The sequence below is a fragment of the Penaeus monodon genome, chromosome 4 (assembly GCF_015228065.2).
Source record: "Penaeus monodon isolate SGIC_2016 chromosome 4, NSTDA_Pmon_1, whole genome shotgun sequence".
In the NCBI taxonomy this organism is placed as follows: domain Eukaryota; kingdom Metazoa; phylum Arthropoda; class Malacostraca; order Decapoda; family Penaeidae; genus Penaeus; species Penaeus monodon.
The window spans coordinates 5,412,117-5,424,007 of NC_051389.1; the positions used below are offsets into that span (position 1 = coordinate 5,412,117).

At 38.2% G+C, this 11,891-nt stretch overlaps 1 protein-coding gene across 1 annotated transcript in view; it reads left to right on the forward strand.

The window, feature by feature from the left end:
* Positions 1 to 9,173, forward strand: part of LOC119572433 — a 21,367-nt gene extending 12,194 nt beyond the window's left edge. Inside the window, exon 8 of the mRNA XM_037919548.1 lies at positions 9,070 to 9,173. Coding sequence (XP_037775476.1) covers positions 9,070 to 9,173 — 104 coding nt within the window. The remainder of the gene's footprint in view (positions 1 to 9,069) is intronic.
* The last annotated feature ends 2,718 nt before the right edge of the window (positions 9,174 to 11,891 follow it).

Here is an 11,891-nt window from a genome sequence, read left to right on the forward strand (position 1 = left end):
TTGAGAAAAAAAAATCTCCCAACAATATCCTTTTTACCAAGAAAAAAAATTCCTGATATTTGACATAAATAAAAAGGGCATTTTATATCCATTAAATTTTTGGCAATACAAAGGAAATAAAAATAACCCCTTACCGGCAAAAAAATTTTTGCGATGAATATCACAAATATTGGGTATGCCATCCCAAGATAATCAGGGTTTTTAAACTTTTAACAGTAAATTATGCATTTTCAGATATATAACTAAAAAAAAAAGAAAAAATTTACTTCCTTATGGTTTTTCTTGATCTACAGCACCAGAATAAAATGACAAAAAAGCCAAGAAAAACCCCAAGAATAATTGGTCCTATCTGTGATTCAACCTTCCCACAGCCCAAAAACATCTTTTTTGGTCATGCCTAAAACCCACTGGAAGTAATAAAAAAAATGTACATGTCTTTATAGAGAAAATTGCTGGTATTTTAATTTAAAAACTGTTATTTAAGAATAAACCATTATATTTATATAAAATTTAAACTGTAACTGCAGAATATATAACTAAAAAAACAAAATTTGGTCAAAAAATTTTGCCCGGGGAAAATGTAAGGAATTAATCTAATATCATGATTTTAAAAATCCGGGTTTTTAAAAAAAGGAAAAAAAAAATCTATAAATACCAAAATGAAGTACTTTACATGGGACACTGCATTTAAATCTCTCCCACCTAGTCCTTCAAACAATTTTCAGATTCTCTGCAGTTTTCCCCCGGGTTTGAAACGATTTTCCTAAAAAAGGTTAAAATAAAATTTTTTTTTTTTTACATGTCGTGTGTGTGTGTGTGGGGTTTTGCACGGGTGGGGTGTGGGGGTGCCCGTTCCCGTGTGGGGTTTTTCGTGCGTGTGTGTGTTTGTGCGTTTGCATTTTCGGGGCATTTGTGCTTTTTCGGGGCGTGTGCCGTGCGTGGTGCCTGCTGCGTCCCTGGTGTGTGGGGTTGTGTGTGTGTTGCGTGTGTGTGTGTGTGTGTTGCGTGTGTGGGGGTGGTGCCTGTTGTTTGTGGGGGTGCCTTTGTGGGGTTTTGGTGTGCCTGTGTGGGGGTGTGTTTGTGTGTGTTTTGTTGTGTGCACGTGGGGCTGTTTTGTGCACGTGTGCGTGTTGGGTGTTCGTGCGTGTGTGTTTTTCGTGCGTGTGCGTGTTCGTGCGTGTGCGGGGCCCGTGTTCGTGCGTTTGCGTGCTTGCCTGCATGCGTGCCTGTGTGTGGGTGTGTTTTGTGGTGTGTGTGTGTGGGGTTTTGGGGGTTTTTTGTGGTGTGTCCCCTGGGGTGTTTGTCCCTGTGTTTTGGGGTGTGTGTGTGTACCTGTGTGTGGGGGGGTGTGTGTGTTTTGTGTGTGTGTGTGTGTGTTTGGGTGTGTGTGTGTTTTGTCCCTTTGTGTATGTGTGGGGTTTGTGTGCCTGTTTATGGGGTGGTGTTGTTTTGGGGCCCTGGGGATGTGTGTGTCCTGTGTGTGTGGTGCCGGTGTGTGGGGTTTTGTGTGCCTGTGTGTGGTGTGGTTGCCTTGGGGGGCCCTTTTGGGGGTGTGTGTCCCCGTGTGTGTGTGGTGTGCCTGTGTGTTGTGTGTGTGTGGGGTTGTGTTGTGGGGGTTGTGTTGTGTGTGGTGTGTTTTGTGTGGTGTGTGTTTTTGTGTGTGTGGTGGGTTTTTTTGGGGGCCTGTTTTTGGGTGTGTGTTTGTGTGTGGGGGGTCCCTGTGGGTGTGTGGTCCCTTTGGGGTGGTGTGGTGTGCCTGTGTGTGTGTGTGTGGGGTGCCTTTTGGTGTGGGGGGGGGTTTGGTGTGTGTGCCTTGTGCCTGGGGTGTGTGTGGGTGGTGTGTGTCCCCTGTGGTTGTTTTGTGCCTGTGTGTGTTTTGTGTGTGTGCCTGTGTGTGGGGTTTGCCTGTGTTTGTTTTGTGTGGGTGTTGTTTTGGTGTGGGTGTGTGTGTTTGTTGGGGTGTGTGTGTGTGTGTTTTGGTGTGTGCCTGGAAATGGTGTGTGCCTGTGTGTGTTTGGGGTTTTCCTGTGTGTGTGTGTGGGGCCTGTGTGTTTGTGGTTTTGCCGGTGTGGTTTGTGTGTGCCGTTTTTGGGGTGTTTTGGCCTGTGTGGGGTATCCCCTGTGTGTGTTTTGTGTTTTGTGCCTGTTGTGGTGTTTTCCCGGGTGTGTGTGTGTGTGTGGGCCCTTTGTTTTTGTGTGGGCCTGTGTTTGGGGTATGTGTTGGGGTTGGGGTGGTAGGTGTGTTTTGTGTGGTTATGGGGTGTGTGTCCCTGTGTTTGTGTGTGTGTGTGTGTGTGTGTGTGGGGTTGTGTGTGTGTGTGTGGTGTGTTTGTGTTGTGTGTGTGTGTGTGTGTGTGTGCCTGTGTGTGTGCCTGTGTGTGGGGGCCTGTGTTTTCCCTGGGGTTTGTGTGTGTAGGGCCCTGTTTGTGTGTGTGTGTTTGCCTGTGTGGGGTGTTTTGTGCCCGTGTGGGGTGTGGTGTGTCCCCGTGTGTTGGGGTTTCCCCTGTGTTGTTTGTGTTGTGTTTTGTATGTGTGTGTGGGGTGTTTGTTTGTGTGTGTGTGTGTGGTGTGTGGGTGGTGTGTGTGAAAGTGTGTGTGTGTGTGTTTTTGGGGTGTGTGTTTTGTGTGTGTGGGGTGGTGTTGTTTTTTTTCCCTTTGTGTTGTGTGTGTGTGCCTGTGTTGTCCTGGTGTGTGGGGGTGTGTGGTGTGGGGGTGTGGTGTGTGGTGTGGTTGGTGTGTTTTTGTGTGGTGTGGGGTTGTGTGTGGGGTGGGGGTGTGTGGGGTCCCTGTGTGTGTGTGCCTTGTGTGTGTTTTGGTGTGTGTGCCTGTGTGTGTGTTTTGCCTTTTGTGTGTGTTTTCCGGGTGTGGGGGTTTTGTGTGTGTGTGTGTGTGTGTGGTGTGGGTGTGTTGGCTTGTGTGTGTGGGGTTTTGGTTTTTTGTTGTTGTTTTGTGTGTGTGTGTGTCTGTACATGTGTTTTGTGTTGTCGTGTTTTGTGTGCCTGTGTAGGGTGTGTGCCTATGTGTGGGGTTTTTCTTTAAATACTTACATCCCATATATACTTTAACAAAGATTAGGGCACTTTACACAGAGAGACACATGCACCTTTCACCTGTCCCCACTATTTGCCCAAAATTTAAAAATTTGGGTTTCTAAATGTAAAAGTTCAATTATGTTTTTTTTAACTGAATCCTGGGAAATTGAAGGATCAGTTTGAAACATTGTTTTTTTAATAAAAACGCTTACACACAATTCTTTTTTCATGATTTTAAAGAAAAATTTTAAAACCCAATTACTGTAAATGCAACTATCTTTACAAAATGGACTGCTAGCTTTAAAACTACCCCTTTCACCTTTCTGATTAATAATCATAGAAAATAGTAAACAGAATCAAACGAAAAAATCTATTTCAAAATTTTAAAAAATAGCATCCCAAAAAACAAAGGCTTTTAAAAGACAAAAAAAAATTTTACATCCCCAAAATGACTTTTTTTCTTGCAATTCTTTTTTTTATTCAAACAAAATATTCTCCCCCCAAAAAATTTAAAAATGATTACAGAAAAATTTCATATGAGCTTTACTCCCCAAGGGGACCCAAAATTTTCTTCATGTAAAATTCCCCTGGGGCTCACATAATCCTCTGGGGTTGGGACGAAACCCCTAGACCAAAAAACAGGGAAGTTAATTTTCTAGAAAAAATAATTAATAGCAATGGTCAAAAAAAACTATAAAATACACCCTGCGCATAATAATCATTATTTACATGTGATTTCCCATGCAACTGCTACCTTGTCCAAAACCCCATGGCAAAAAAAATTGCATAGTAAACCTTATTATCCCTACAATTTTTCTGATGCAGTCTTTCTCTCCCCATCTCCCTAAATAAAACCCCGCATTTTCCTAATAGGTTTTGAATCCTACCAATTTTGAAAACCCAGAAATTTCCCAACTTTTTTGCCTTAATTAAATGTCTGACAGTTTTTTTTCGACTGCAAACCCCCCAAAACGTTTAACAGTCAACATGAGCCCCTGGCAAATCTATTAAAATTTAAAGCTTATGAACTCAACTTTTGAACTGATTCAGGAATGGGGCCGGGGTTTTAAAACAATGGAATAATTATGATCATCAAAAAAAAGCAGATGAAGAATAGGGGACGCGAAGATTCCCCAATATTAAAACAGGCCCAAACCGAAAAAAACCCGAAAACAAAACAACAAAACCCTCAACCCCACTCATCAGAAAGGAAAGGTCCCCAAAAAAAATATACTACTCATTCACATAAAAACCACAGCAATAAACCTAAAAATTCAATAACCCTAACCTTAACAGATTTCTCTAAATAAATCCAAATTTTTATAAATACACCTTAGAAAACTCCTTAAGAAAATTTTTGGGATGGGAAAAAACCATAAGGTTTTTAAGTGAGTGACATAAACAAAAATTTGGACCCTTTTTAAAGAAATTTTAAAAACCTTTGGGAAAATGGGAAAAACCCTATAACAACCAGCCTCTGAAAAAAACCCAAAAATCTCCTATGGCACTATTTTCCCCCGTGGAAAAATGTTTTTAACCCCTAAAAAATTCCCCAAAAAAGATGAAAATCATTTTTTTGGGGGCCCGATACCCCTCCACTGCCTTCCAAAATAGCAATAGGCCCTTTCTTTTATACCAAGTTATCCAGTACCCCTTTTCCATCACAAAATGCTTGAAATGCCTTATGTATGGACTGGGACCATTTCCCGTAAAAAAAAACTTAGATGTGCAACTGCAATCAGCAATGTTTCAAATTTAAAGACACTGTCCCCCAAAACCCTCTTATTGTTTTTTTTTTTGGGGGGGGAAAAGGGGAAACCCCACCAAAAAGAAAGAACATGCTAGACACATAAAAGCCCAAAGGAAAAAAAAAAAAAAAAAAAATAACCCAAAAAAACCAAGAAATTAAAAAACTTCTAAATAATTTTAAAACCCCCCAAAAAAAAAAAAAAAAAAAAAAAAAAAATTCACAAAAAACCCCTATCTAAAAAAAGCAGAGTTCAAAACACAAACACGAAAAATACCAACACCCACAAAGGGCAAAACAAAAAACATATAACAAACAAAACCCAAAAATTTAAAAAAAACATTTTCTCAAACCCTTAACCCAAACACACAACAAAAACACCAGCTCAGAAAACACCCCCCAAAAAAAAAACCCCCAGAAAAAAAAAAAAGATTTACGAAAAAAAAATCTTGGTGAAATTGAAAAAAATGTTTAAAATATTTTAAAATGTTACATTAAATCAAACGAAAAAACAATAATCAATATAATAACAGGGAAACAACCCCCAATCACAAAAAAAATTTTTTGAATATATAAATGGATAAATTAATTCTTTGGGAAAGCCAGATCCATCCTAAACAAAAAGAAGAAAAAGAAAATTTAATAGTTAAAATAAATCCAAAAAGGGTTTTGCAAACTGCCAACTTGGTTAACCAAAAAACGTAAACTTAAAAAACAAGATTATTAATTAAAAAGAAAGATAAACAGAACAAAAGGGGGGGAGGTTTTAGCAATTTGTATACAAACAGTACAAAATAAGAAAAAAAAACCTTATTTGAAACAAAATAACAAGATAGAAAAAATACTTTTAAAAAATTTTTCTACAAGAAATAATGGCTAAATTTCTTTTGATTTTTTTCAACCCTTCCAAAAAAAATGGAACAAAAATAACATTATACAGTCTTTTACAAAATCCCAAAATAAAAATAGGAGATTTTAAAGCTCACCATCCATCATGGAACCCAAATAAAATAAAAAAAAAGCAAAAAAATGGGAATAAACCGGGGCAATTTGCTACTCAAAAAATTTGATGCCATAACCTCCACTGGGGCTAAACACCAGAATTTACCCAAAAACAGGAAAAAAGGAAATTTGAAAATTTGTAATTTGGAAACCCCCGAACTAAGCCATTTAGAAATTAAAAAAAACCAAATTCCAAATTTGACCACCCCCCCCCAAAAATAATAAAAAACCCCCAACCAAATAAAGAAACCCCACAAAAGGAAAAAAAATGGAGCTTTAATAAAGAAGGGTGGATGAATTTTCAAAAGAATTAGACAACAAAAAAATTAAGGGGGAAAAACTCAATAACAAAAATAATGGACCTAATTAAAAACACTGGTAAAACTTATTTTAAATTTTATAATAAAGTTAGTAAAAAATAAAACCCAAACAAAACCCAGTTGGGAATAATAATCTTTTAAAAAATAGCTACAAGGGTTTCTTAAAAAACCCCCCCAATATTAAACTTTACCCCCCAAAAAATAAAAGGGGCCCCCCCCAAAAAAACAAAAAAACAGAGGGGGTATGCAAATGATGAAATACTAGAAAAAAAAGAAATAAACAAAAGAAAAGTTTGTAACGCCCCATATAGAATATAAACCCCTTTAAAAAAAAAAAGAGAGGCCTTTGTACACAAAGTAATTTGAAAACCCGTAAATAATTTCAAATAACAATAAAAAAAAAAAACATAACACTATTTACCATGGTTTTGATTTTTCTAAAAAAAATAATTTAAATTTAAAAAATAATAAAAAATGGAAAAAACACTTACAAACCTAAACACAAAAAAATACCTTCTGAAAAATACAGAAACCCCAAACCCTGGGCAAGATCAAAAAAAAGAAAACTAATGTTTGTATAACCAGAATTAAAACAACACACCAAGACTGAATCACACCTACACAAAATAAAAAAAAGTAAATGACCCAACCTGTTGACGGGTTCACAAACCAAAAAAAACATAAACACGTAATATTACAGTGTCCTAGATTCCCCCTCTGACGAACAGAAAGGAAACTCTGAAAAAAAATCCAAATTTTACAACCCCAAAATGATTTATTATTCCAGGGGCCCGCTCTCTCACCAATAAAGAACTACTTTCAGATACACCAAAATATTCTTGACAAAAAATTAAAAATAATTAGATAATATAAGAAAGAAGAAAGAAAAAAGGAAAAAAATCCAGGGAAACAAAGGGACTGACTGGGGCTACGGTTTTATGAAAACGGCAAAGTACTTTACTACAGGTACAAACCCCTATTTTCTCAATGAAAAAAACCCATTTTTAAACGGGGCCCAAACTAACCCCACCATATCTTTTTTTGGGGTCTTCCAATAATTTTTGGGATCAAATGTCTTCCTGAAAAATTTTTCCCAAAGAAGAGATACCTAAAAAAAATGGGAGAAAAAATTTCAGAGATTTTCCACAGTAAAAAAAGGGGCAGAAAAATTGTTTTTAGCCAAAACCCCGGTGCCCCCTCAGATGCAGTTTGGGTAGATTAAAAATTTTTTTGTATAATCTACTCAATATTTTTTAAATTTTTTAATTACCTCTTTTATTTATTATAACAAACTTCCCCTACCCTAAACAGCCCGTTAAATTCTCTAGGGAAAAAAATTAAAAGGAAAAATTTAAGTTGGGGCTACCTGTCCCAAAATTCAAGTATCACATGGAGACAAGACATTTTTTGTGTAGGATGGTGGGTTAAACCCCCTGAGCATACCTGAAGACAAAACCCTCTTTGGGGAAAATTTCCCCCTCTTATTTATTAAACAAAGTAAAAGAAAAAGTATAAAAAAAATAATGAAATAAAAAAAACAGAAAAAAAATCATGAGGAGACACCTCCTTTTTAGGACTACAAATTTTTTTCCATTTTTTTTTCATTACTCACATTTTGGGCTTTTTACTATTGGGATTTTAGCAATTTTTGGGTCACTAAAAGAAAGTTTACCGGGAACCAAAGAAATAAGAGGGCTGAGTCCCACTATTTTTTGTAATCTTGACCAATATTTTACTAAAACACTTATCTTTCCAACTTACTTTGCACAAACACAAATGTTATTTATGCCCTACAGAATGTTTTTTTGACACAAAACAAACCCTACTGCTTGCCCCGCTTCTTTTGCAGGTCCCCCTCCTGGGTTAAATGCACTGAAAAAGGGAAAATGAAAAGTAGAAAAATTTTTACTCTAAAAAAACTTTGTATCCCAATTAATTTAAAATCCAATTTTTCTACATCTTTTTGATTAACTATACTAAAATTTTAATTAACATTTTAGCATAACTAGTTTTCTGGGGTTTTGCCCTAATATCACTAAAAATAATAATAAAAGATGTTTCCAAAATGTGACTAAGTAACCAAAATTCATTTTTTTTGTAAAACCCCCAAAAGACAGATCCGGAAAGGGCCCTTTGTGGTTTAAAAAATAATAAACTATTGCAATATACAGGGAATACGTGAATTAAATTTATGTACTAAATTGGGGGAAAAAAATGTATTAAAATGGGGAATAAAAAATCTTAAAAAAATACTATATATACCCACCCGGAATTTACTTATTCTCAAAATTATCAAAATACCCCAGTGTTCAACAAAATGCTTTTAAAAAAAATTTGAAAAAATAAAAAAAAAATAAATAAATAACCTTTCCCTTAAGGAAGCTTTAACTCCCACTTAAGAAGCTAAAAGCCCTATCCAATCCCATAACTTATGATCTCTTTCCTTTTTAGCACTTTTGTGCCTCCTTTTCCCACACTTTGAACCCTCCCCCCTTTTAAGCATTCCGGGAAAATTCCCCTGATTTAATACATATTCCCGGTCTAACACAAAATTTAATAATAAAGATGAACCATCAACCCTTTTTTCAGGAAAAGTCTAAACTGGTATAGCCCTCATCACATTTCACACTGATAGTTTTAAAACACGTAGATTTTTTGCTGCAATTCCTAAGAAAAACCCCATAAAATTATACCTCCCGGGAAAAAAAACCCTAACAAATAGAAAACACCCGAAATTGGGCAAATGAGCATATTAAAACAAAGAGCAACTATTTCAAAAGGGAGTTTAAAACAGGAAAAAAAAAATTAATTTCTTACAAGACTACACACTGGTAGAGTGAATTTGAATAAACAATATGTGACAGTGACAGTGGCGGTTTCCCTACACGTTTCATCATCTTCACAATTAATGGAAATTTGTGCATTTTTCACCAAATTTCCCCCTCTAAATCAATATTCCAATTTTCAGTTTTACATTCTACTGAAAAGCGTACAAATTTTGACTTTAGATTTACTGTTTGTAAATTCAAATTCCCAAATTGGTGGAAGAAAAAAGTGGCCCAAGGGGTTTAAAAAAAGTGGCGAGTTTTGTGTTGGGAAGAAGATTTGGGGGGCAAAGGGGTTGGGGGGAAGGAGGATGGGGTAGAAAAACCCCCCCCCGAAGCCCAAAAAAATTACCTTTGGGTGTGCAAATAGCACACGGGGACTTTGCTTTGCCCCCTGGAAAACAAACTTTTTTCCTTGCTCCCTTTTTACCCAAAACTTCCTTTTTAAAATTTTTACCTTTTTCACTGCTTTGAAAAGCTTCATGAGCCCTTTGCAGTGGTAACCCCCCCTATTGGACCTGGACAGTTGTCATCTCCTTGATGACCTGGTTTTACCACACCTTTCACCTACTCTTTGGGTTTCCCATTTTCTTTAAAACGGCAAAAGTTGGCCCATGCCCATAAAACCCTTTGGGAGTGGAAACACCGCATAGGGTTTTGGGGACATATGGCTTTACCTTCAGGTGGTTTCCATGCTAACTTAAACCGATTTTGGGAAGGGCTAACGTGTTAAAAGTTTTGAAGAAAAGCTGGTGTCGACTGTTCCAAACCCTCAAATTTTTTCTTAAAAAAGTTTTTTCTGCCACTACTTTAAAAATTTTCTTAAATTCCTCTAACAGTTTTTTTTCCCCAGAAACCCCCTCAGGTCTCGGGGAAAAAAAATTCCCTTACACCCGATTTTAGGGGGGTTTTGCGGAGAACACGAAACTTGAGCCCCCGGAATGTCCAAATTTCACGCAGGGCGTTTTACCTCGTCTGGTTTACCCAAACCTCAACCCTTTTTCAGGCTCCTCCCCACTGTGGGGTATGCGGGATCAAAGTTGCCCTACTTCCCAAAAATTTTTCCCATGTACTTTTTAAAATATCAAAAATCCCCGATTGATACACCACAATGGTCTTCCTACTAGGTTTCTTACTATAAAATTTTTCATATTTAAACCCGGTAAAATTTCCTTAGTGGATTAGGGGGACTTTTTCCCCCCTTTTTACCTGGTTTTGGGGGGCCCCCCCAACCTTACGATTTTCCCTTCTTGCCCTTTGGAAGCTGGAAAAAGGTTTTCCCAAAATGACATATGTGATGTTCCAGATGGAATGGTCCGGGGGGCTGGTAGGTCGTCAGGGAGAGAGCTAGTTTTTTGTAAATTTTTTAGACTATACAAATTTGAATTCTTATTTCCTCACCCCCCCCCCCCCCATGGGGTCCCCAAAGAGGGAAGGGTAATGTTTTGGGGTTTAAAATCTCCCAACCCGCCCAGGGGGAATAGGAAATATCGCAGCCCCTATTTTCAGTACTAAGGCCGTCGCGGGGCCTTGCGCTACCGACTGAATAGTCCCCGCCCCGACCCCAGCCATATTGACCAGCCCCATTGACTTTTACCGGGCCTTGATCAAGCCGCCCGTCCCAAACCCGAATAAAGGCCAAAGAGGTGTGTTGCTGCTGCAGGGGGCGGGGTGCACATCGCCCCAAACCCCCCAGGGCTCCTGTCTCCTGGTAATACAGGGATGCCCCCGCACGGCAAACACACGTGGGGGGGGGTTTTTCCCTGGTCCCAAAATTTGGAAAGAACCAGGGGTGGGCCTCAAACCCCCCCCCCGCGGCAAGGCCCGGGTTTCCTTGGGGGTCAGGGTTTTTGGATTTTTTGCTGCCCCCAAGAGGACAAATAAATAAAGCTAGGTAAAGGGGTTCAAATGAAGGGGGGTGCATGACATTTTTAAAATGTGAGACTAAAAAAAGGGAAAATTGAAGGGCATTTCTAAGATAAAAAGTCTTGGGAATATTGATGGGATAAGAGTGTAGCACTTTTAAATCCTAGCCCCCGAGGTAAAGGGAAATAACATCTTCACATTTGACCATTCCCTTTCCATAGACAGGCAAACAGCCAGGGAGATGGAAAACCATTCCATTACAGGTATTATGGGAGGATTTTGGGTTTGGGGTTTGGGAAAAAAGGGGGGGTTTCCAGTGAGGTCCCAGAAGGGAAATTTGCCCTGGGCTTGGGAGTATTTTTTGCCAAACGGGGAAGGGAAAGGGAAGGCTGCAGAAGGAATCTTTGCCTATTTATTTTTTAAATTTTTTTTTAGGTTAATGTTAAAGGGTTTAAAAGGGAAAATATAAATGTTTCTGACATCAAGGTCATGTACCTTAAGAAAGGGATAGTAAAGGGATATATTGTGAAAGGGGGGTTGGGGTTATTTGTTAGTTGCTATCATTTAACCAAATTTTTGAGTAAAATTGAAAAGGGTTTTAAAAATGGGTAAGTTGATAAAATTTGGGGTTTAAAGGGAAATTTGGGAAAAGGGGGGTTTAAAACCCAAATGAAAAGGGTATGTTTGGGGGATCTGAGGGGAGAACGTGTTGGGGTTCGGTAAGGATGTCTGATAATTGGGAGGTTTTGGGGAAGGGAGATAGGTGGGGGAAAAACAAAGTGGGGGACAGGACAACAAATGTTGGGAACTGAAAGAGGGGCATTTTCATAGGAAAATAAGGGCAGACAAAGGTAACATCCCGATGGGAAAGTGTTAAAAGAGTGTGGCTAAAACGCAAGTTTCCCTAAAATGGAACTGACCGGAGGGGTTGGGTAGTTTTACAGTATGTAAATTTTTGGTGCCCAAGAAATTGACCGGAAAAAATTGCCATCTGGTATAAATGAAGGTTTTTTAAAGTGGGTAATAAACCTTTTTTGGAATATGTGAAATGTTTGGGTTTTTAAATTTAAATACAGCAGAGCATGCTAAAGGGGGTCTG